We start from the raw sequence: 25,158 nt of genomic DNA on the forward strand, positions 1-25,158 counted from the left end.
TTAAGAGGTAGCCTTTTTTGAACCTAATATCCTTAAATAAGCCCTAAAGATAAGCATAATCTACGTTATCCTGGTTAAGATCATGTTGATTTCCTTCGCCCAAAATACGAACTTTGAAAGCCAATATTTAAGTTATTTTGTATCCGATTGCAAAAAGAAATACCATTTATAAATCAGGTCTAAAATACCCTTGGATCTGCATCAAAATGATTCTACTCGAAGATACAAGATCGAGAAGGTATAACATTCAACGATCGGATAAGCATAAGCCAAGTTATGGCTATGGCCAAGTTATTGACACAAATCACGGCTAAAGACCTCTTGACCAATTGAAGACCATTGCGGCTAAAATGGACGCTGATGAGTCACTCTTGAGACACTATTAGAGCACTGATTCATAAAATGCACATTAAGTAGATACTATAGGCTGAGATATGATCTAAAAAGTAATTTAAAAGTTTTCATTTTGTCTAAATGCATGGTCTTATCCTTGTGGAACAAAAGTGTAATTTATACATTTAATAGTTTATTGTCCTGTTTAACAAAAATGTAATGTGCAGTTGCTTTTTAACCTGAGACCAGACGAATTGAACTGACAAATAGTGAATATCTGTCAGGAGAAGGCTAATTTTTTAACATTAGCCTCCTCCTGACAGATATTCACCAATTGTCAGTTCAATTATGCAGCGAAAGCTAACTGAATTACAATATTAATCATATTTTGTTGCTGTTGCTTTTCAATTTGGAAAAGCAATTTGCTTTCGACTTGATGAACAATTTTCCCGTCACATGTCCGAGAGCCAAGTCATAAAAGTTGCAGAGACCAGGGGGGCTGGAGTCGATTTTTCCAATTTTGGTATATTTTTTTGCGTTGGGTGCTGTGGAAATGCAAATTGCTCGTGAAACAACATTTACTTAATACGTTTTGATGTGCTCATCTAATGGTAATTGCCGTGAACATGATCGAAGTAAATTGTCGCTAATAACTTCCACGTTCCCGGGAAAGGAGCGAACAAATTCAGAAACTCAAATAAGCCAAGGGAAAGGTATGCGAGGCAAAAAAAAATGTTGTATGTAATTTCAATTTGGGAATTTTCTTCATTATATTCGTCGGGCCCATGGCACTGGCTGGGTCTTTCTTTCCTTCCAGGGTCTTTCAATATTTTCTTTTTTGTTTTGTTTTTTTTTTGCCAATTTATTTTTGCACACTCCTGCGCCTGCTCTACGTCTGCCTTTTGATTTTTTATTATTATTTGCGCGATTTTGCACGCGGCATACGCGCGACGACGGCATGTGTATGCAAATAAACGAAAAACTGCAGGAAACAAAACACGGAAGTTGCCCAGGAAGGATGGCAGGAAGGCAGGAAGACAGGAAGGAAGCCACGCACCGCCACGGCCAAACTTTCGGGGAATGTGGTTCTCGCGTGGGGAGGAGGTCCTGCCTGCTCCTGCCTGGCACTGCCTCGAAAGAGCCCTGAATTTCAGGCACGAAGCCTGGCGGTGAAAAGGGCAAAATTTAAATTGAAATTTTTCCGAGTTGATGTGCTGAAATAACAAACGTGAACACACACCTTCGTCAGAGGGCATGAGGCAACGGGTCGTATGGGTAATGTGGCAGAGCCTACTGGAGTTTAGCAAGTTAAGCCACTCAAGCAAGTGGGGGGAATAGGTTTATAATTTCCAAAATTGTTTCCATGGCCATGTTTTTTTTAGAAATTATACTCACCTTGCCACATTTCAATTTCAGCTACAACAACAACAATAGCGTAGTGCCCAAGAACGACAAGCATGCCATCATGCAGAGCATCGCCAGCAGCTATCGACGTGCCACAGATGCCGGCCACATCAATGCCACGCAGTTGCAACAATCGCAGGCCATCGCAGGCGGCGGTGCGGCACGTCGACGGGGATCGCAGCTGAGGCGCCGCGACTGCCGGGTGAGCCACTGGTCAGAGTGGACGGCCTGCAGCAAGAGCTGCGGCATCGGGGAGATGCATCGCTACCGCAAGGTCATCAAGCACGGCAAGCGGGGCGGCCGGCCGTGTCCGGCGCTCCAGCAGTCCAAGTGGTGCGGCACCGAGCGCAACTGTCACGGGTCGCAGACCTATTTTAATTGGTGAGCAGACAAGCCATCGCACCGAAAAAACTATCTATAATTTATTCCCTTTTCCCTATCGTCCTATCTACCAGGTCCGACTCCGACACATGAACGAGCCACTCGGTGGCGGCCCAGGCGATATAAATATAATTTTAATTTAAGGCGTAAGAATTGCTTTTTCTGTGTGAACAAGAAAGACCATAGCAAGGCCATACGGTGGTGGATCACTCCCGCCTCCCGACAAGGTTTTTTAATTTAAATTTAGATTACCATACGAAACTGATTTTAAAGCAGCCGGCACAGCACAGCAAATGCAGAGACATCAATGGAAAAAGTGAATTAAATTAACGACGACGACGCTGGGGGAAGACTACTGACAATATTTAAAAACGCAAAAAATGGATTAGACAGAGAACCGGATTGGAAGCTGATTACGTTCTTAGTTTATTCTAATTGTTTCTGATTTTCGAATTATTTTTAACTTTCGGTTGCTTTAGCTCTAATGAATATGTAAAAAATCATTCATGATAAAATATTAAAAGTGTGGAGGAAACCGGAATTAACATTGAACATTGAACAGTAGACGTACAAAGTTTAGAAGCAAATCAAAGTAAAGCCAGAAGCGTGAACATTTGCATAACCAAACAAGGAAAATGGTCGGAAGGACATCCAAAACCGGAACACCATAAAAACCAAATACAGCACACTGTGTGGAACTGTGTGTAGTTCAGCAACTAAGCTAATATTAGATGTAAACTAAGCTAACTAATAACTTTAAATGGATTGCAATAAAAGTCAACCCCAAAAAAAATATAAAGAAATCTCCAAAAGCCACATTTTATTGCCAGATAATTGATACGTTATGTTGTCCAAAAAACGAGAGGGTAAACCATAAACCGTCTATCTCGATCTATACCCCTAACTTTAATGTAATATACAAGCATTTATTCAGATCTTTTAAGACAGGCCTAACCAGAACATAACCATAACACAGTTCTATCACCTGTATATGTATTAAATAAAAAAAGAAAATAAGTACACAAGTCATTTGAAAAAATATAGTAGTAGAAACCGTAGAAAGGGGTAAACCAACCAAACAAAAAATCCAGTCCTTAGAGCAGCCTCGTCCCCACAACCCCAATGTTAACGCGAACCTCTCTTTCGGTGCCGACATTTGACCCACGATGGCAGGAGGAGCTTAAGCATTCCAGAGACGATAAGGCACACTCCGGCAAAGGCGAAGGCCATCACATAGCTCTGGGTGATGCTTACCACAACGCCGCCAATGGTGGTGCCCATGAACACGCCCAGTCCCATGGCCAGGGCGGTGATGCCGAAGGCATTCGTTAGCTTCGACAGTCCCAGATACCTCACGTAGATCAGGGCCCGCAGGGTGGAGTAGACGGCTGGGGGAGGAAACATTTTGGCGGGAAACGAAAGTGATATGCAAGTCTACCCACCTGGCGCCACGCCATAGCACAGTCCGTAGAATATCTGGAACCAGACCAAGTCCGTGCCGTAGAAGGCGCTCACTAGGACGATTACTCCGCCGAAAGCCAAGCCGCCACCGCAGACAACCGTGTCCAGCTCGCGTTTCTTGTAGGCTATAAAGCCGCAAATCACTCGCACCGCAAAGTTTGACAGTCCAATGGCCGGCGTTATAAGACCTGCGTATTCCCAGGGGATGGTGACCCTGGCCTTGGAGTATACAAAGGGTATGTTCATGCCCATGGGGAAGAGAAAGGCGGAGGCCACCAGCACCCGGAACTCAAACTGTTTCAGGAGATGGAAGTCGAAGAGTCGGAACAGGCCCTTCACAAACATGTTGTCCGTACAGGTGCGTTTCCTTGGCTTCTGTGAGTATCGGTCCTGGGCCGATGCTCGATTCGAACTGTTCGAGTCCCTCGATATTTGAATGTGATGGATGCCGTAGTTGACTCGCTGGGTCTAAACAGAATCTATGCATAACAACTATTACAAATGATGATTAATCAACCCACATCCTTGTCGTTTCCCGTCAAATAGATGTCCTTGCCCTCAATGTTCTCCTTGGAGTGAGGCTCCTCATATTCGGCCCGGCCCGTGTAAAAGAGGTCATCCCGCTGCATCGGAGTAGGTTTTATGATTAGGCTTCTCTCGTAATTTCTGTGCTCTGGCTCTTTTTTATTGCGCCGGCAACAGGAGCAGCACTCGGCACAGCTCCGCTTCTTTGGCGACGGCTCGTATATACTGACTAGACTGCGGTTCTTACTATACGAGGACGATTTGGAGAATCGTATAAAGTTCTGCACGTAAAAATTTCCGTAGTACTCCTCCGAACTGGTTTCGTCGCTCTCGCGATTATACACACCCACTGGGGTGGGGGGGACCTCAACAAAGGCAATCGACATCAGAAGGATAAGAAAGAGGAAGCCCACCTGCATCCGGAGCACGTTTCGCCATCCAATAATGGGCAGCAGGTTGCTGGTGAGGAAGGCGAAGATAAATATCCCCGCTCCGGCGCCGCTGCAGGAGAAGCCATTGGCTATCGGTCGGTACCGCTCGAAATAGTAGCCCACAATCAGCTGGGAGCTCACCCAGATCATGCTCAGGGAGCAGCCACCTGGGGCGGGGATTCAGTTAGTCCTAGAATGAGGTAGAACGTAGCATACCCACCAACGGCACTATACAGCACGATAAGGAGCATGGCACCCTGGGCAAAGCTAGCCGCCGTAATGGTCAGGGCGGAGGTGAGAACTCCGAAAATGGCCACCAGCCGGAATCCAAAACGATTTATAAGGGCACTGGCTATAGCCCCGAAGGTAAAGTAGCACCCGATCTGGACACTGGCCACCAGCACCACCTCCGAGATGGGAATCTCGAACTCCTTGCTTATTGCCGGCAGCAGGATGCCAATGGAGAATATGATGCCGTCAACGATCACCTGGGAAAAGAAGCTGAGGACCATGATCCACCAGCCGAAGCCACCGTCCGGTGGTATAATCATGTAGATCTGTGTAATGGTTAAGATCGGGGTCAAAGGTTAGCGACTTCGCTTTGCGGCACCACTCACTTACAAAACCCATTCCCGGCCCAATACCCAGCGTGTCACTTTTTAATGATTTCATTCCACTTTCTGTTGGTCTCATTGCATCGTCCGAGAAGTCATACGAATCGATGGATTCCAAACCCATATCATCAAGGGATTGTGACACATTGCCGAACCCTGATTTCATCTGGTTTGATTCATCTGAGTTGTCATTGGGATAAGTGAAGGTGGAATCTGTGGACACGGTATCCCATTTGGCCATGGTCACGTCCGCCACATAGGATTCGTCCGAGTCATCATAGCGCGGCACCAACGGAGCTCCTGCAAGAAACCTTTCTTTAGTTCTGATCCACGTCAAGTCTCATAACTTACGCTTTTTGTAGTACTTTGTGGTTTTGGTGATGAGAGGCTCCTCCTTGTCATAGACTTCCCTGCCACTAGAGGTCAGCTTAGGATCCAATCCGTACTTTATCACATTGTCCTCGGTCTTAAAACGCAGCGTTGTCTCCTCCTCAGATTCGAGTTCATGGTCATCCGTTCCAGTAGCTATACTCACTTTCCTGGAGTCAGGTTCGTTTCCCTTCAGGAGAATGTGAGGAATGTGCAGGTTGGTGCGTTTGAGGGTCACCTCAGAGTACGAGGACGTATCCAACGACCCCGCCGTGTAAGACGCAATTCTGTTTCGGGTCTCGGCTCGGTCCGTTGTCGAAGGATCCGTTACCAAGGACCCTTCGGTCGTCTGGGGCAGAATGCTGGACGAGCTTTGGCTCTTGCGGATCATGACATTGCCGCCATCACTCGATCCTGGACTAGATAAAAAACTATTCGGCCAACTGCGAGGAAGGGGGTAAAATAAAAGTATAGGTCTCCCATCCATATCCGGTCACACTCACCTCCGCCTACGATTTCTGTTCATTTTTCGACTCTGACATCTCTCGCAAATCTCTCTGCGTTGCAGGCTACGTGTCTGGCAAGGATATGAGAAATGGGTATCCCAGGGATCCGGGGGATTCAGTGCCACTGTCGCCAGACATTAGCTACCAAAAGCTCGCCGGCTGCCAGGATGCCAGTCTGCCAGGCATACGTGACAGTCAGACAGACGGGTGGACGGACAGCCGAATAGTATCCTTTTGGGGGAACGAGAGACTACCAAGTCCGTAAGCCATCCGCTTTTTCCATCTCAATTCGAGAGTCCGACCGGGTTCCCTGTTTATTTTGGAGCGAAGGGAAAATTGCATCAGTGCAATTTCATTGATTGCAAGTAAATGAAATCATTCCTCAGTGCATTTCAGCTTTAAGGGCAGTCTGTCTGTAACTTCATTGCCGGATGCCGGAATGGGTGCAGGTCTAAGCGACCAGGATGGCAGGGAAAGTGAAGCTGTTGGTGAGTTCCATCCTTTATGGACGAAAGAGCCCCCCGAAAAAGTTGAAAACGAAGTCATCCCCGCTTCAAAAGTTCTCTCGTTCAATGAATAACAAACAAAATGCAGTAATTAATTAGCGAACAAGCCCATGACCGGCTTCCACTTGAACTTTCACCCCACGCCCCAAGCCCAAGGGAACTGCGATTGCAGCGGCTACTTTTTCCCCCTAGGCTTTTTTTTTTTGCAGCGAACAACTCTATCCGGAAATTGTTTTTTCAAAAGGTTCACTCGTACGTGCTGGTTTTTTACGGGGGGCCGCGATGTTTTTTTTAGACCTGGCCTGGAAGAACGCCTTGAAATCGAAACGGCCGAAGAGATTGCGCTGCCAAATTGTTAACAGCAATTGACCCAATTTTATGGGGGCCCTCATGCATGGCCACTCACCGGATGAAGGCCTGGCGGGGATCGGAGGTGTGGATTCAATGAAAATATCGGCGTAAAAGAGAAAACTGCCCGGAGAGCAGCAGCATCCCACTCGGCGTATACTTATTCTACTGGATTTCTCTTGTTTTGTTTTTTTTTTCTTCGGTTTGAGGGAGTTGTACACAGTTTTTTGTTTTGTTTCTTATTTTTTACTGTTATTGTTTGCTCGGTTCCGCTTTGTCGTTTTGCTGGCTCCGCTCTGTTTGCATTTAACTTGCAAACAATCCGGCCAAAATGCCTGACCCCCTTGGGAAGACTGTGTGAAGAGCGGCGATGTCTATTTTTTCTTTATTATTTTTTTGTATTTTACGCCAGCAAACAGTCCTCGCAATTAACTTCGCTGGTATAAACAAGGAAAACCCATTTGGTCGAAGAACTGGCATGGATTTCGATACCAGAAAAATTCATTTTTTGGCAGTCAGTGGGATGTCAGCTCAGGACGACGGGTACAAAATTTGGCCTTGTTTTTTCGATTCGGAATTTATCAAGACGTATGACAGTAGGCCTTGGTTTAAATTCAAACCTTTGAGGTTTGAGGGCTTTTTAAAAAAAAAAATTAATCATAAGCTTTGATTTCTTTTGAATTTATACAAAAAGTATCAGAGTAGGCCTTGATAAAAATTAAAGCAGTTCGTCACCTACTTGGATGCTTAACCATTTTTCTTAAATTTGTTTTTTTCTAAGGAAAGATTTTGTACAAACCACTTGAACAGTAGGCTATTAAAGGGTCCCCTATCAAGTTAGCTGTGATTTCTAATTTCATACCCAGTCAGTAGCTCGGTTCGGTGGAAAGTGGCAGAGCGCCACAACATTTCTAAACATTCGTCGGGAAGGATCAAAATTTTGATTTCTCGAAAGCTGCTTTCGGTACACCGGCGCCAATCCAAATAAATTCTATTCCAATCCTATTGGTCTAGTTTAGGTTCGTTTTGGTCTAAGACTCAGTTAGAATGTTCCTAGCCAAAATCACAACAGCCCTGCGGCCGAAGCTCTTTACCGAGGCAGTTAGTAGTTTGCTGAGGATCAGCCAGCGACAAAAGCACAAGTGTCCCAAGGATGTAGCACCCAAGTGCTTCAAGTTTAGGCCCACGAACAAAACGAACAAGTCCTGTGAGCCGGTGGTACCGCCGAAGCCCAAGTACTACAAGCAGCTGAAGCCATGCAAGTCAGACAAGGAGCTATCTGTCCAGCACCCCAAGTATCTGGGCATCTACCCCCGATGCAAGATACCCTACCATCCGGAGCCGTGGTGCACGGACCCGTGCTTGCTAGAGGTGCGCATGGATCCCATCCACTACAAGCCCAGCGCCGCCCTGGATAAGAAATACGAGTGCTACTGGGTGGAGTGTTTCCAGCGGCGACCGAAGCGGTGTTGTCGCCGCGTTCCTCCGGAGCGTTCCCATCGCGAGGTGCGCAAATCGTGCGATTACAGGCCCCAAACAAAGCAATGCTTCATGGTCGATCCTATGCCGTGCAAGAAAGCCGCAGTAATTAGCAAATGCCCCAAGTTCACGATGTGCGGCTGCCCCCTCGCAAACCAGCGCGTCGACTGCCTGGGTCCTCCCAAACTGCGACCTCGGTGCCGTCGGCCCCCGACCCAGTACCCCTGCTTCTCGGAGTGTCAGCACGAGGAGCTGTCCAAGCCTCGTCCGATAGAGTGTCATTGCCTAGAAGTGCCGCCCACGTGCGTACTCTACAGGTATATGAAGAGCCATCGAAACCGCCGAGGTTACTGTGAGCCCCTCGACAAGGGCTACGACTCCTGCGACTCCTCCACCCACTAAACTTCACCCAGGATGACGGATAATGAATGATTTGGATTTGGTTGCTACTTAAATGAACAGCGTACTCTTTCGATCTCCCTTCTCCATATCCGACCTGATCGATGTTAGGTCAATTATTTTGGCCGCTTTCCGCTGTTTCCCCAGGAGAGCTCGAGAACAGAATCTCGTCAGTCCCTCATCACGCGTCTGGATACTAAATTTTAGTGACTTACGAAAGTCCATGGAACAGGACTGATGATATTTTACATTCAGATTATTAAACGAAAAAGGCCCCTCATTAAACAGCCATTGAGTTCGCATTCCATTGCTTTTTATTTATGGGAGGTCCAGGGTGATTTGGTAAAATATACTTAATAATATTAATATAAAATAAAAGACTTATTACTGTATTACCCGAGACTTTTCTTTTATAAGCGATTGAAATTAGAGTTACGGTAGTAGCGTAGATTAGCTAAAGCTTTCGAAACTCTTAAGGAATTCACGGTTACTCCTCCAAAGAAAGGAAAACTTTGAATGAAAGAACTCTTTTATTTTCCATAAAGCTTTCAGATAACTTCCTAAAGAGCACAAGAAAACCAAATAATGCCATCTATCGATAGTTTTGATGGTTTCTTTGAGTCTCCATTGACTTAACCCATTTTATCATGTTTTGGCCTAAAGAGGGTCTCATTTAAAGGTTATACAAAAAAAGTAGCCATCATAGTAGGCCCTAGAAATAGAATCCGGTCCAGTCATTCCTTTCCACACACAGTCGGATGGTTGTGGCCTAGCTGTGAACACCTATCCCCCAACTCTCTCGCCTCTATACACATCCGGGCATTTTTCTGGCTTACAGTATTCAAAATTTCAGTGAAACAATATCACGGAAAAAGTGAAACACTAAAATGAGTTTGCTGAGGTGCGTCCACAGTACATTATTGACGGTGTCTCGTCGTCCGGCTGCCTTGACAGTCACCAGGATGTACGCGCCGGACTACCAGAAATGGATGGCAGTGCGACGTCGACGCCTCGAGGAGAAAGGGAAAGGACGAGGTCGCATTGACCCACCCGAGTGCCTCTTAGATCCCTGTGGCTGGGAGCCACTGCCAATGGACTTGGATCATTATACACCAAGTGATAAGGTTGGTAATTAACTTTATATTAGTAGCTCTTATGTGGTGTGTTTTTGAAGGCTTTGCGTAAATACCAACGTACCTGGTGCGACTGCTTCCCCTTGCCAAGGCCGGCTGTGAAGCGGACGAAGAAGTACCCGCAGAGGAAACGGCGAAAGCCGATCCGTCCCCCCCCGTGCACCGAGGTGGAGTGCCGCGAATCGGACTTGAATCCGTCTCGTGTTCGCGGCGTGCCCGAGAAGCTGATCGACCTGCCCTGCGGCAACACCATAACATGGCCCTGTTGCAAGCTTAATGCGCCCGGCTGCAAGCCCGGACGCCGGCCGCCGACGTGCCTGCCCACCAGAATAGCGATCTGTTGCAAAAAGCGGCGTTGTCAGTATCCCAGCTTCTCCGAGTGCAAGAAGGGTGATCTGCTGGAGCCCATACTGCCGTGCGAGTGCGAAAAGAAGGTGAACCTCTGCGATGTGTGGGCGTACTGGAGGAAGCAAACCGAAAAGTAACACGGATGCAGGCTGATGGGGGGAATGCCTTTCGCCTAACTATTTTATTCTTTTGACTCGATGTCCACAATGGATTAAGTTGGGAAACAAATTATTTAAAAGTGACGGCTAGTTTTTATTTTTTATCATCCGAGCAACCCGGTATACCGATGGAACATTTCAAAATAATTTGTCAAAGTCACGTGATCTAAATTTTTTGAATGAGCGGAACAACGCTACAAGCCAAAGGCTATCATTGAGTAAAATAAAGTACTTGGCACAGACTAGTTTAGATGTTTTTCCATTTTTTAAAGTAATTCTGCTCAAATAGTGGCAAGACATCTTTCAGGAATGCTTAATGGTTAATTCAAAGTCCTTTTTCCACTGCACTCCACCGAGGAGTGCTCTCCTGTGCAATTCCTAAAAGGGATTTGCATGCCGCTGAGATGTTTATCGCAAATTGTTGCCGTCGTCTGCTCCGCGAGGATGTTGTGATGTCGTCTGGCGGCGCACAAATGTCAACAGCACAAAGCTCTGACGTTTACATTGAAAGTCACTTTGGGTGCCAGACAGACAGACAGACGGAGAGACAGACAGATGAAGGGACAGACAAACGGAAAAAGACCAGGCTAAGAGTGGCTTCCTATAGGCTAATGAAAAGCTCCAACCAAATCCAATGCATTTTTATTTAAATGCAAATATTTAGCCCGACGGCAAGTGCTTAATTGTGGATCCTGCCATTGACAAGGAGGAGACAGGACCTCCGACCGAAGTCGAGAATTTGCCAAAACATTTCTCCTCTTACGTTTGTTGTCGCTTTTCGGCCAAAAGTATGCCCTGGAGTGACATTTCGCACAAATGAAATGTATGGCTGAAAAGTTGTCTATTTCGCTTCTGCCCCCAAACAAATAATTTTATTATAAAAGTTATTCCTCCCTTCTCCTTTTTTGAGTGTTGTGCTGTGTGGCTTTTTCTGAGTAATAGATACGATGTTTGTTTGGAGGAGAGGACGCAAAGTAAGATATATGTCAGCTGGAATTTGTGGCAACTCGTGCTCGACACGTAATGGAATGAGACTTTCGGGTACCGTGTAAATGGAGTCCCTAATAGGTATTCCCCTCGCTGACACTAAATACAAGCAGCTATATCAAATATACAGCTATTCAAATGCATATTCGATAATCCTTAGCCAGGCTCTACCTATTTCCAGCCATTCGAATAGGCTTTATTTGTCCCCGTAGTCGTGCGGATTATGATAAGGCTTTACGACTCTGGCCCGGCCAGTACCTGGCTGGATTAAAAGCTTTTTGTGGTAAGAGAAAATGTTGTCCTATGCCAGGAGGAGAGAGGGCGCGGCACCCTGAGGCAGGATAAACAAACAAATTTAGTTATGACCAAACAAAGTTGTACTGGCCTTTTGGTTTACAGCCGGCCAATTAGCTGGACGGCGATGCTGACCTTAATTACACATGCACTTTTAATGCAGCCAGTGTGCACCCTTCCTTGCCACATTTGTTGCAGTTTAGACCCTAAGCTGTACATGGAAGTGTAGTAGCTGCACCCACATAACCATAAATGTAAATGTCAGGACTTTTATTTTTTTTCTACAGCGTTTACTGCACTCTCAGCTGGCTGTACTTTGCTGACTTTGTTGCTGGCTCCGAGTCCGGCTCTAAATGCTCTTGCTGGATTGTTAATATTATTTTATAATACAGCTATTGCTGTAAACATGTTGTCCTGAAAGGATGTAAGCACAAGTCTGGATTCATGGACATTAAACGTTAAACAGGCAAAGCGTTTAATGTCTGCCAGGAGACTGTGATGCTGATGGGTTTAGAAGGCTTTAAAAAATAGAAATAAATGTCAGTTACAAGTCTATTTTGGTAATGTTTTTAAGGTTCTTGTAATAGTTGAATTATAAGCTAATAAACTCTCTATTCTTATCCTATTTGTTCAGAGGCCCCTAAACTTGAAAGACCTTTTATGGCCAGTGTGCCATAACCATTCCTCCCCAAAAATAGAATAAAGCCCGACCTTTTTGCGGCCTGGCTGTAAATTTCGTCTTTCATCAATCGCCTTGCTTATTGACATTTATTGAAGACGCAATTCTATTGACATAATTCAAATAGGCAACAACGTGCCACGCAATTCAAATGCCACAAATGTAAATTGCCACACGCCGCGAGTCGGAGGGAGAGACGGAGAGCAGATACGTGCCGAGTGAGAAGACAAATCAATTTGAGGACAAGGCTATGGCTTTGGGATACAGGAGTCGAAATGATAATGAAGCAACGGTTTGAGGCACAGGACATTTTGGTTACCATTGTGCGAGTGACAATGGCCGAGAGATAAAAAGCGACAACCGCAAGTTGGTAGAAGCTTTTGTCTCCGGCTCGGACCAGGCTCTGATTCCGGAATGGGTAATGCACACACACACACAATACATATACACACATTTTGTGGAAAAGAGTTTAAGCATCTGTGTTTTGGTCGTCTGGCCGGAGTCTAAATGTCAGACTGCAGCGGCTTATCAGACAGCGCTTTGACAATTGTCCGACTTGCCAGTTTCCATTTGCTATTTGCCAGGATCCTAGCCAGGATCCAAAAAACTCTGCTGCCAGTTTAATTATGACATTTAATTTCAGAGTTCATTGTTCACAAATCTCTGACGGCGCACAAAAGCATGCAACAGTGTTTTTGCGGCTGCAGCGGAAGTACATTTGTCGCCGGATTGCATAGACCGGAAATGGCACAGTGTATGTGTTTGTGTAAGGGCGTGTGTGTGCTAACACACAAACACCATGTTGGTTGTGTATATTTTCCTGAATTTAAAGAAACTTACGTATATATATTTTCTTTTGGCAAACCCTACAAGCAAAGCCCTTATAATGAAGCAATTTTGGGCTAGAGTGCCGCTTTAAAATGCCATTTATGAAACATGTGCCGGCATTTATGCATATTAAATTAGTCAGCTTAGGCAAATAAACAGAGGCCAGAGGCCCACCGAACCCTTTTTTATGGTTTCGAGAACTGCGTCATATTCCCAGCCATTTTGCTTAATATTCAGAGGTTCTGCTGCCCCAAAAAAAACCAAAAAACAGGAAAGAGATAAAGAAACAGAAGCGGAAAAACGAAGGAGCAGCATATAATAGTTGTTTGGGGCAACTTAAAAACGCATGCTGAAACTTTTCAAGTGTGAATTGCTCTTCATTTTGCAGCAGACAAGACCCAACTGAATAAAAAAGGCGAGGAGCTTCAAAAAAAAAAAAAACTGAAAAGAACTAAACTGAAAAGGCGCTCACCAGGCATTGCCTACTTTTCGGGGCCACTGTAAAGGATGTGCGTGTATGCGGAGGGAGTGTGAGGGTGTGAGATTGTGGCAGAGTGGGAGTGTGTGGGACGCAGTTGTAACAAAAAGAAACATAAAATAAAATGGCAACGGCAGAAATGTTTTATAAAAATTTATATGAGCATAATTTGTAACTGCAAAAAGCAAAAAAAAATAAAAATAAAACGAAAAAAGGAGAGAAGAAAAGCTGGGAAAAAAGTGGAGATGTTATAGCGACGCCTTCGACGGGGCGTGTGTGTGTCTTTGTGGGCGAGAGAGTGTGGTGGGGGCGTGGTTCTGACTGACAAAGAAAACTGAAAATGGGCTGCAGATGTGGAAATGAACATATTTTTGGCTGTGGCTGAGTTTAGCAGCTCGATTTGAATTGCCAAAAAATGCTGGTTGGCCGAAATGTTTTCGGCTAATGGAATGAATTCCTCCCAAAAATCTAGTATAAATTTAAGAAATTTTAAGCCAACTAGTGGCAAATCAATAACAATTTAATAAAGTTTATTTATTAGCACGCAAATTTGAGCGTTTAGTTCAGTCAGTTTTCCAAACAAAAGTGATCAACAGTAATTAAAGGAAAATTTGCCAACCAATACTGTATTTACTGGTTAGCAGTTTTTGCACACTTTTACCATGCCAGCCTTCGACATGTGGCATGTGGCACACAATTAAGATGCAAATTGTTTTTGCACAAAATCAAATTTCCTTCTCTGGCAAACAACAGAGGCGGCATATCAGCTTGCCACTTGTCTCAGCAACGGCTCTTTGTTGCAACAGAGGCAGCAAAGGCAACTGCAGAGGCCAAAAACACCAGCAACAGCACTGCCAAATGCTTAAATGTCGTTCAAGTTGCCGAGTTAAGTGCACTACGTATGCAATCGACACATGTGTGTGCAACAAAACTCGTTAACACTTGAAAAGTTTTCACATGGGCCCGAGGGCGAGTCGGGAAAATTCAGGGCTCACTGCACTTTCCCCACACACACACACACAGCCTCATGCACTCATATGTGTCAAAGACGTGTCTCACAGATACTCTGCATCGGCATCTGCATCTTTGTATCTGTGTTATGCTGAAAAAACACTTAAGAAGAATCTTGTACATGTATCTTCTTCCTTCCATTTAGTTCGTTAGATAAATCAGAAAACTCTTTCGAGAGTGTCCTTTGGCCTTGGGGCAAAAAGGACGTGGTAATCGCCGGGTCTGAGGCCCGATTGACAAGCGGATGAGTGGATGAGCCCAGAAAAACAATGTCTGGAATGCAAATGCCACTTGCACTTCAAAGAAGCTCAACTCGAATGGCTCCTAAGAGCAGTTGGTGAGAGGAGAAAGCCTAGAGGAATTTTCTAATATTTTATTCTATTCGTAAATGAATATGCTAATTAAACTAGACAACCAGATTGCCAAATATTTACTTACGACTCTACAAAACTTTTTGTATGGGCAATTTATTTTTTATTTAAAAATTTATGAAGTTAGAGTCACTTCTGTAACTGCAGTGATGCCAAAAAATGGTGGCAGGTAGAAGTGGACATCAAATTCGATAGCGATTGTGAAATCGATTACCGATTTCCGCTTCCGCCCGTTTTAGTGGCGTGGCACTTTAACCCTTTGGTAATGTACGCTTTCTAGGGTATTATATTTATACCTTCTAAACATAGAACCAAAAACCTTCTGGACTTTTCCTTCAAAATTTATTTTTGGAATAAATTTTGTTTTTGAAATTTCCTAAAACTTAACCTTGCTGCAGATGACGGCTCTGTTGGCCTGTCATTGGCAGCCCGCCAGGCTGGTCAGGAGGGCCGTTCCAACTGCCAACCGATTCCTGCACCACCAGGTCGACACCCTAACACTGGCCGAGCTGCTGGGCACCACAAATCTGCGCAAGAGAACTCCCGAGGACTACAAGGTACTTCGCGAGATCTACACCTCCTTCGAGCGCTACAACTCTGTGGGCAATGACATTCAGCTGACATTGAAGGAGCGAACCGCCAACGACATGATCATGTGCGAGAAAAAACGAGAATACGAGAAGGGCATCATGGACCCCACACAGTTCGCCCCAGGCTATCACATCTTCAAGGTCCTGGACAAATTGCGGGAGTCGCCGCTCTTCCACATGCTGCAGAAGATGCCCAAGGGCGGGGCCCTCAAGGTGATAGACACCTCAATCACCAGCCTGGACTGGGTTATTCAACTCACCTACAGGGAGAACCTGTGGGTTTGTACCACCGACAACTGTTGCCATATCCAGGAGTTTCGTTTCTCGAAAGAGAAGCCGAAGGAATCGGCCGGCAAGGGTGGCGAGTGGCAGACGATGGAGGAACTGAGAGAGTTCCGCGGCGAGGAAAACCTCAAGAAGTATCTGCTGACGCGCCTCAGCATGTATCCTCTCACCAGCTTCACCACCAACGCCCACGCCTGGAAACACCTAATGGGCATCTTCTATCTGCTGCAGGGCCTCCTCCGGTACGCCGATGTCTGGGGTGATTATTTCTACAGAGCCCTCAAAGAGTTCTACGCGGACGGAGTGCAGTATATAGAGATCCGGTCGCTGGTACCGCAGCTCTACTGTCTGGACGGTAGCCGGTTGCCCGGGCGGGTAGCTGTGGAAATCTACAGGGACAGACTTCGTCAGTTCAAGGACGAGAATCCCGGCTTCATAGGTTGCAAGCTGATCTACGCCAATCTCCGGAATGTGGAACCAAATGTTGTGGCAAAATATGTCAAGGAGTGCACGGAATTGAATGTGAGTTACTATATTTAAGAGTTCTATCCTTAATTTTATTTGCATTTCTTCTTCCTGGATTAGAAAGAGTTTCCAAGCTTTGTGATTGGTTTTGATTTAGTGGGTCAGGAGGATAAGGAACATCAGCTGAGCAGATATGTCCCGGAACTGCTGAAGCTTCCCGACCACATAGACTTCTATTTCCACGCCGGCCAGACAAACTGGTACGGTTCCCACGTAGACGAGAACCTGATAGACGCCATACTACTGGGATCGAAACGAATCTGCCACGGCTATACTATCACAAAGCACCCCATTCTGATGAATTTGGCCAAGTATTTAAACATTGCCCTGGAGGTGTGTCCGGTGGCCAACCAAGTGCTCCAGCTAGGCTCCGACTATCGCAATCATCCGGCAGCCACACTGATTGCTGAGAACGTGCCCATGGTGATCTCGTCAGCGAACCCTGCCCTTTGGAGGGCCAAGCCATTGTCGCACGATTTCTATATGGCCTTTCTGGGCATTGCCCCGATGAACGCCGATCTGAAGTTCCTCAAGCGTACCGCCAAGAACTCGTTGCGCTTCAGCTCCCTCAAGGACGAGGGCAAGGCCAAGGGCATGCTGAAGTGGAAGAAGGAGTGGGACGAGTGGATCGACCAGATTGTGGAAGGGAAGCTCAAGCTCGACAAGAAGGGAAGCTCCAAGAAAAAAAGCACCCCCAAGACTCCTAAAAAGTAAACATAAACACTGCTCTTTTTTCATTTTTCTACTTATGATGTTTGGCCAAAAATGTATTATATTTAAGATTAAAATTGAAACAAGTGTCTAAACAAAAATGCTGTTTTTGATAGAAAAAAAGCACACATTCTACTATTTTTAATCAAAAACAAAGAGGAGACCAAAGTTGGAATAAACCTTGAGCTGCACCGCAAATTGTTTGAGTTTCCGCTTCCTGATTATTTCAGGCAAACTTGTAAGTTTCTGGATAACTTTTTATGCCACACTACGCTGCGGGAGATCGATGTGGAAAAGGCGGAGATGGGGATGGGGGATGGGTCATGCAAATGTCACACAACTAACACTTCCGTTTCTTATTCTTATTGTGGCAAGTTTCTGCCGGCAGCACTAATTTCATTGACTTCTCTCCTGCCACACACATCTTGCCACATGGAATGTGTGCATGGAAAAGTTGCCCAAAGGCCAATGAAGTTGGGAAGTCTTTCGGTTCGATACGATCTGGAAAATAAACTTTACGCCCTGCCAGCCCGCCTGCCTCTCTTATAATTAAAAACTTTATTATTTGTTTAACTTTGCCCGCAGCTGTTGCACATTTGACAAGTCGAGCAGCAGGAGAATAAAAAGAAACACTTCTTGACACACGAAAATTATCAACAATTATCGAAAAAGTTACGAGTTTCGCTTCATTTATCGCCTGGGAGTTGTTCAGTCTTCAGTTTCCTTACTTTTCTTATGTTTTTGGTTATTTACGGGAGCTTTAATTGGAAGTGCACTCTAGGGGGGATGCCGGTGGAAAAATGGCCAAAACACATTATCAATACAGTTTGAGGGAAAAACTTTTTAACGATTCAAAAACACATTTATGCGAAATGGGGGCTGCCTGTTGGAGCTGCCTAATTTGCAAATTCATGAATATAAAGTGGTCTCAAAATGCCAAACAAATTAATCAAATATGCAAATTTCGTTTTTTGCCAAAAATACAGAACACGCCAGACAGTCGGCAATCATTTTTCGCATTAAAAATATGCGTAAAAAAGACCAGATTTGCAACGAAGCAGTGAGAACCTGTACAGCTGCCACCACTCTGTGCCAACTTGGCCCAAAAGGTAAGTCAACTGCAGGTGAAAATTAAAGAGAAAATAAAGGATCAATAAAGGACGAGATGGGCCATCATATTCCTGGAAGTTTAAGTTTATTTATAATTGATAGGGAATACTTTAATTAATTATATTTGCCATTTAAAGTCAAGACATAAATTATGCTGCCTGCCGCAAATCAAAATCAACTTCCCAGGCTGATCCTTTCAGGGGGAAGCAGGTCCTTGTTAAAACTGTCGCATTGCTGTCTCATATTTCTATAGCACTCGAACCACAGACAGGATGCACACACATACATAGATGTATGTATCAGGAATAGCCATAAATCCGCAAATCCCTCCCACTATCCGAGCCACTCCATCTCTGCCCCGTCTCTCCTGTTGCATTTTGATGTCTTGCTTTGGCAGCTCAAAACTCATCCTCATGATGACGACGATAATGACTATTGTGGAAATGGAAATGGGAACTGCATGATGACCATGGAGGCATAAAGCTCAGTTAGTTTGCATACAAATGGCATTTGGAAATGTGCAAAAGGATTGCGCAAAAATCAACGCGACATGCCAAGCAGGACAAATAATGTGCATAAATTTATCCACAGATGGGTGGACCTGGAGCCCTGGACCAGTCCAGGACCAGAAGCCCATCCCCAAGATTTCGAACCGAATACTAAAAAAGCAAACAAGCTCCGGTCAATATGTTGCACTGGCCAAAAGGGATGATGGTGCTCCTGATGGTGATTAGATTACTGCATATGAGACACAACAACGTTTATGGCAGGACATTAGCATTGCCAAAGGACACCGAGGCTAGCCGTGGATGAGGTGGTTTCTGATTGGCATCGCCGCTTACTCACATCTTGTTTGTTGTACAAAAATGATCAAAGTATCAAATATGCAGACAGACTGGAATTTTCCAGGCAGCAGCCAAAGGAAGTAGGGATACAGGGCTCGCATGTTTAATATGTGGTGTAAATTACACAGATTTTAGCTTGTTGGTATAAAAAATGAATAAATAATGATACAGATTCCATTGTTCTAATGTCACCATGTTATTAACCTTATCAAACAATTTGGGGATTAAAATCTACATCAAACTAGTATAAAACAATGAAGCCGAAGCTTGAATGCCCTTAAAAGTTAGTTCCTGATGAAACCCCTTGCAAAATACATAATATCCATATATGGCCCAGTGGGAGTCTATATCTTTGCCACTTCGCATCCGATTCTTGAGCGCAATACCTTAAACGATTTCTAGTTCGATTCCACACAATTCTGCAACAAAAGCTGAGAACAAAATTTTTCATCGAATTTTTTTCAATTTTCCTGATGGAACCCCATTGCAAAATGCAGGATATCCATATATGGATCGGTGTCCTTTGCCAATGCTAATGTCCACATATCCGATTTCTAGATTGATTCCCCACAATTCTGCACCAAAACCTGGGAGCAAAATTTTTCATCGATATTTTTTCAATTTTCCTGATGGAACCTTTTGCAAAATCCAGGATGTCCATATATGGCCCAGTAGGATGTCTATATCTTTCCCAATTCGCATCCGATCCTTGTGTGGAATACCTTAAATGATTTCTAGTTCGATTCTCCACAAATCTGCATCAAAAGCTGAGAACAAAATTTTTCATCGATATTTTTTCAATTTTCCTGATGGAACTTAGCAAAATCCAGGATATCCATATATGGCCCAGTAGGATGTCTATATCTTTGCCAATTCGCATCCGATCCTTGAGCGGAATACCTTAAACGATTTCTAGTTCGATTCCCCTCAATTCTGCATCAAAACCTGGGATCAAAATTTTTCATCTATATTTTTTCAATTTTCCTGATGGAACCCCTTGAAAAATCCAGGATATCCATATATGGCCCAGTAGGATGTCTATATATTTCCCAATTCGCATCCGATTCTTGAGAGGAATACCTTCAACGATTTCTAGTTTGATTCCCCACAATTCTGCATCAAAACCTGGGAAAAACATTTTTCATCGATATTTTATCAATTTTTCGGATGGAACCCCTTGCAAAATCCAGGATATCTATATATGGCCCATTAGGTTATCTATATTTCCCAATTCGATTCCGATCCTTGGGCGGATCTTGGATCCAAACAAAGTATGAGATCTACAGTTTTATTACAGGTTTCAGTTCCCAACTACCATACTCACTGCAAGAGTATACGAATAAAAGTGCCACAAAATAGATGAATTTTGCATGACATCCCAAGCAACTAAATACCCGTTGGTAAAATGATTTCAATTCGGATATCAATTTAACAATTAATCGCATTCGGTTTATGCTCCGAAAGCCACAGTTGCCATGGCACGTGGAATGCAAATAGTTTATTGTTTGAACTTTAAAGGGATCAGCACAGACGCACAGCTATAATTGCATTATATTTTGCAATTTCCATTCAATTTGCCTTTTGGCCGTCATTGTCCTTGGAGTCTGGATCCGGGTGGAGCGGCGCCATCTGTTGGCCTGGCTAATGAACACTCGTACTCGTACAGGTTAAAGTGCCAGGACAATAGAAGGACTCCAGCAACAGCCATGTGAGCAAATTTGCAAATCATCAAATATAATTTCTAAACAAATTACACACGAGCAGCCGCAGCCTGAAAGTTACCAATGCAATTTACCATGGAAATTGCACACCCAGGATACCCACGCACCCATTATATACATACACACTCCTATCCACACTCTAGCTGAGTGTGTGTTTTGTGAATCTACTGAACGTTTGCAAATTATGCTGCAAATTTATACCCCGAGTAAACAGAGGACGTACATGATTTGCCGCTGGCATCAATTTCATCCAGGAGGGGCCAGGGCTTTGGCCACTGCAATTGCATTCACATCCCCGGCTAACTGATGCCTCGGATTTGGATTCGGATCCTGATTCCGTTCCCGACTCCAGGCTCCTGGATTCGGTTTCTGGCTAAATCATATGCAAATGCATGCGTATGACATTTGGGTTCGAATTTTATTGTCCGCTCCGGTTGCTAAATTATTTAGAGCCTGATTCCTGTTACCATGACAAGGTGGGAGAGACAAGGGTTCGTGGTACACAAATAAAAATAAAGGGGTCTAACTATATGACTAACAATAAACAAGCAACTTTTCATTTTATTAACTGATATGGCTCAGCTTCGCCCCTTTCTTTCAGTGTACAAACGATGCATTTCGTGCCTTGCCCACAGACCCAGGCAACCGCATAATTTATGCAAAATGCGTGTGCCACTACGTGTGTGTGCGTAGGCGTTTCATTGAATGTATTGGATGCCTGTGTGTGTGGGTGGGTGCTTGGGTATGTGTGTATGTTAGAGGCTTTAGCTGCCTTTTGGCATTGAAATCGAGTCGAGCTTTGCGGGCCAGCCGCCTGTCTTTCAATTTGACATAAAACCTTTGCCATATCCTTTTCGGGACCCACGCATGACACTTTATGCAAAGTGCTTAGCTCATTCACCTTGCTCCTTGTTGTTATCCTTTTTCGGGCAATGTGGGGTGGAAGCTTTTCACGCCCTTTTTGACAACACACACCCATCAAAACAACCATAATCAAATTTATTTTTTTTTCGCATAAAATACTCGTATGTATGTATATTGCTTTTTAAGCATGTCCTCCGCAAATGAGCCGCACACATATATCCTTTATTTTTTCCCCTTTATGTGCAGCCAAGTGTGCGTAAAAGATGCGCTCGAATCTTTAAATTAGGAATCCTTTTTATGTTTGTGATGCCAACAAATAAGCGTAAAAATATATTCTTAAAGGATCTCCCTTAATTTATATTAAAAATCATAAAAGGATTTATATTTTTTAATAGAACAATTTTTATATAATAGCTTCCTATATACCCGGATCCTTTAGCTTTAAGTTGCCAGCCATCGTTTGTGAACTGACGTGGAAAACGGGAATGTAAATTTCAAGGAACTCGCAACTCAGCTCGTTGAGCAGATAAGCAAACAGATTTATGACTGCATTTAGGAGCAAGAATCTGCAGTAAGCGCCATTTTCCCCTCTTCTCCATCTCAGTTTTACGAAGGACTAGACCTCTGGCTCCGGTGGGCTTTAAAAATGCAGAAGACAACACCCAATTCGTACGCCGTCATTCGTAATTAAAACGAACCACTCACGTACTTTTGGCAACCAAACAGAGCCGAGCCAACGACTGTCAAAAGTATCCTACGAGTGTCCTGGCGTCCGTACAGTCCGGCCGTATCCGCAAATTGACAGTCAGTCAGGGAGAGATGGAGAGACAGAGACAGAGATAGAGCGAGACTGTGAGATGGGTGACCGGACATGGACACACAATAATTTAGTACGTAATAGACACGACCCTGCCGAACTCGGAGTCGGAGTATTCAGCCGTATGGAGGCCAGAGTCCAGAGTCCGTAGTGTGGAGCCCATCAGACAGATGCTAGACAGCTCCCAGGTCCGGCGGCTGAAGCCCAGGACTTGTTCATTAACACAAAACATAAGCCGCCAGACAGACAGACAGATATGTGAATGATGAAGCACCAAGCGAGTTGGCCAACTGGAGTGGGTCTACGAACGACAGCCGTACAGTGCGTCCAGAAATCATAAATAATATAGCTAGAGATGGCAAAACCTAAACATAAATTGACTTACTAAACGTCTATACTACCTTGCTTGCCATCTCTAGCTATCCAGATTACTGTATGGACATCCTTTTTTTGCAGGCCTTTGGCGAAGAAACTCGTAGTTCAAGTACCATTAAAATCGAGTCTTGGCAGAAGGAGTTTGTGCAACAAATTAGTTGCAAAGTTGGCTCCGATTCCTAGTTCGCACTGGGCAAATATCCGGCTACGGAAATTGCAATGAGACACGTGATCATGAAGAGCGCTGGCTCCAAGGGCTCCGCCACTTCATATACAACATCCGCCTGCCAGACAAATAAATCTTCATTTTGACTTGAACTTTTGCTGCGGTCTTTCGGCCACAAACTACATAGAACTTACTGCTACTGACTGCTAACCAAGGCAGCCTGGTATCCTGGCAGCAAATTAACAGCTGTTGCGTAGTCCTGCGGTCCTCCTGAGCTCCCGAGATCCTTGCGGCTGCTCAGGTGATTTACGGCCAACTTTGAGACTCGTCCAACGGTGTCTGCATATTAATATGTGACTTGGCATTTTACTTTCTAAGCCATGGAACCTGCCATCATCTGACTCGCAAATCCGACTTCCTTGCACTTTCCCCCAGACGCATTCCTCTTCCTCTTGGCCACTTCCGCTTCCGCTCGCTGGCTTTGTCGGCCTGCAAGTTTTATTGTTGTGACGGCCAATTTGTGACGTGTGAGTGCATATAATAAAGCAAATTATATTTCAAATTCAAATAGAATGCAACCGAGCGTAGGTCGTCTCAAGAGGCTGCCCCTGCCACAAATGGTTGAAAGAAACTGCATAGTGGCCGTGGCAACATTATGTATACGCCATGTTGTCTCGTCGAGGCAACGTGACCATGGCCTTTGAAACGTTGCTCTTTGAAAAAGTATGTTACAATTATTTTCATCAAAAAACACGGAGCGAATTCCTGTCACCTCACAAAAGTGTCCTGGGCATTGTGGACTATGGACTGATTAAAGGAGACAAGGTCTGAAAGAAATAGGTCTTGTTAGACGTTAAATTTAATCTTTAATTTAAACAAATATTATAATACATTTTATTGCATTTATTCAATAGCTTTTGAGTAATTTTTGTCACCTGGCCATCATTGGTATGATGTTTTTTGCCATTGCTTCCGAGTCCTTCCTCATCCTTTTTTTTGTGCTCCATGTTGTGTAGGGCGACATAGCAAAAAGAAGGTAAAACGCAAAACAAAACCAGAGTGCACTTGAAATTGTTGATGGCGAAACTGAGTTGCCTTGTGTGTGCCTCAAAAGTTTCCTGCCTGCCTCGGATGCATCCCCCTGATCCTTGACCCCTTCGGTCTGACGGTGCATCCGCATGCTTAAAGTTTTGTTTCATATATTTTTTTTTGTCATTTTTGAGTGTCAACTTTTGCCTTTGTTTTGCATTTTAGGGGCTACTCCATCCCACCCGTAACCCGAAAAATCCGCTTGGAATCGGGAAAAGCATTTCGAAAATGCCGGAGAGAAGTGGAAACTTTTCCGGGTCCTGCAAATGCTGACCGATGTCGACATCGTTGCTGGCCAGCCGCATGGCATAAAGACCGACAGTCCGCAGGACATTTTATATTTAATTTACAGTGTGACCGCACTTGGTCTGTCTCTTCCTCTGCCACTGCCTCTGTCTCGCACTCCCTCCTCATCTCTCTCTCTCTCCTGTTTGGACTGATAACATGGATATCCTTTCGCAGGACGAGGAGTGCATTTAATAAAGTGCAATGCGGCTTTGGAAATGTTTCATTGCGTCGAGTGGTAAATTGTTGGGAGCATGTGCGATTTTACGTTGATTTCCGCACTCAGAGTCCTTGTTTGCTTTGTATTCTGTTTTTTTGGCCACACGGCCAGAAATTAATTTCTAATTCCCATTATGTTGGTCCTCTTGCCCCAAAATCCACCAAATACGCTATCCATTAAATAAACACATACACTTTGAAGCGGCGAATTGCATTAAATAAAGTTTCAAATAGGCTTTTGGGCCGTCCAAAGTGGGGATTACCGAAGTGGCCGCTTGACAGGGGGCGGGGCTCCAATCACAGTTGGCCAAGAGAGGCAGAAACAACAATAACAGCAAGGCCAGGAATAAAGCCGACAAATTCGAATGGGAATTAAAGAAAAAGAAAAAAGTTTAAAGAAAAAATGTTTTCAAGAAACACGGTATTTGATACTCTATATGGAACATTTTATTTCAAAATTAAATATGGTAGGTGTACATCACATAATATCTATAAGAAGTCGCTCTAAAAATT

General features: G+C 44.4%; 5 protein-coding genes across 6 annotated transcripts in view; 4 read left to right on the forward strand and 1 right to left on the reverse strand.

Annotated features, from left to right (window-relative positions):
* The window catches only part of LOC6496359, a 45,799-nt gene extending 43,336 nt beyond the window's left edge, over positions 1-2,463 (forward strand). The window contains exons 5-6 of the mRNA XM_001960724.4: positions 1,750-2,118; positions 2,193-2,463. Coding sequence (XP_001960760.2) covers positions 1,750-2,118; positions 2,193-2,211 — 388 coding nt within the window. The 3' untranslated portion in view covers positions 2,212-2,463. The remainder of the gene's footprint in view (positions 1-1,749; positions 2,119-2,192) is intronic.
* A 560-nt stretch (positions 2,464-3,023) lies between these two features.
* Positions 3,024-6,098, reverse strand: LOC6494201. Of its 2 annotated transcripts, XM_001960725.4 has the most exons (7): positions 6,022-6,098; positions 5,501-5,961; positions 5,157-5,449; positions 4,756-5,092; positions 4,101-4,702; positions 3,561-4,047; positions 3,024-3,506 (listed from the first exon to the last, which is right to left on the reverse strand). In XM_001960725.4, the coding sequence occupies exons 1-7, from the start codon at positions 6,042-6,044 to the stop codon at positions 3,244-3,246; spliced, it is 2,466 nt and encodes an 821-aa protein (XP_001960761.1). In that variant the 5' UTR covers positions 6,045-6,098; the 3' UTR covers positions 3,024-3,243. The 2 variants fall into 2 exon arrangements, with proteins under 2 accessions (XP_001960761.1, XP_032305986.1); XM_032450095.2 differs by lacking the exons at positions 5,501-5,961; positions 6,022-6,098 and having other exon boundaries at positions 5,153-5,291.
* A 1,631-nt stretch (positions 6,099-7,729) lies between these two features.
* LOC6496360 lies at positions 7,730-9,058 on the forward strand. The gene has a single exon (XM_001960726.4). It carries the CDS (start codon positions 7,926-7,928, stop codon positions 8,757-8,759), a length of 834 nt encoding a protein of 277 aa, XP_001960762.1. The 5' UTR covers positions 7,730-7,925; the 3' UTR covers positions 8,760-9,058.
* Positions 9,059-9,495: 437 nt separating this feature from the next.
* On the forward strand, positions 9,496-10,640 carry LOC6496361. The gene is made up of 2 exons (XM_001960727.4): positions 9,496-9,880; positions 9,931-10,640. Exons 1-2 carry the CDS (start codon positions 9,644-9,646, stop codon positions 10,372-10,374), a joined length of 681 nt encoding a protein of 226 aa, XP_001960763.1. The 5' UTR covers positions 9,496-9,643; the 3' UTR covers positions 10,375-10,640.
* A 4,698-nt stretch (positions 10,641-15,338) lies between these two features.
* On the forward strand, positions 15,339-17,255 carry LOC6496362 (adenosine deaminase 2). The gene is made up of 2 exons (XM_001960728.4): positions 15,339-16,440; positions 16,504-17,255. The coding sequence occupies exons 1-2, from the start codon at positions 15,442-15,444 to the stop codon at positions 17,155-17,157; spliced, it is 1,653 nt and encodes a 550-aa protein (XP_001960764.1). The 5' UTR covers positions 15,339-15,441; the 3' UTR covers positions 17,158-17,255.
* Positions 17,256-25,158: the final 7,903 nt, after the last annotated feature.

Source organism: Drosophila ananassae, chromosome 3L, assembly GCF_017639315.1.
Source record: "Drosophila ananassae strain 14024-0371.13 chromosome 3L, ASM1763931v2, whole genome shotgun sequence".
NCBI classification, from domain to species: Eukaryota; Metazoa; Arthropoda; class Insecta; order Diptera; family Drosophilidae; genus Drosophila; species Drosophila ananassae.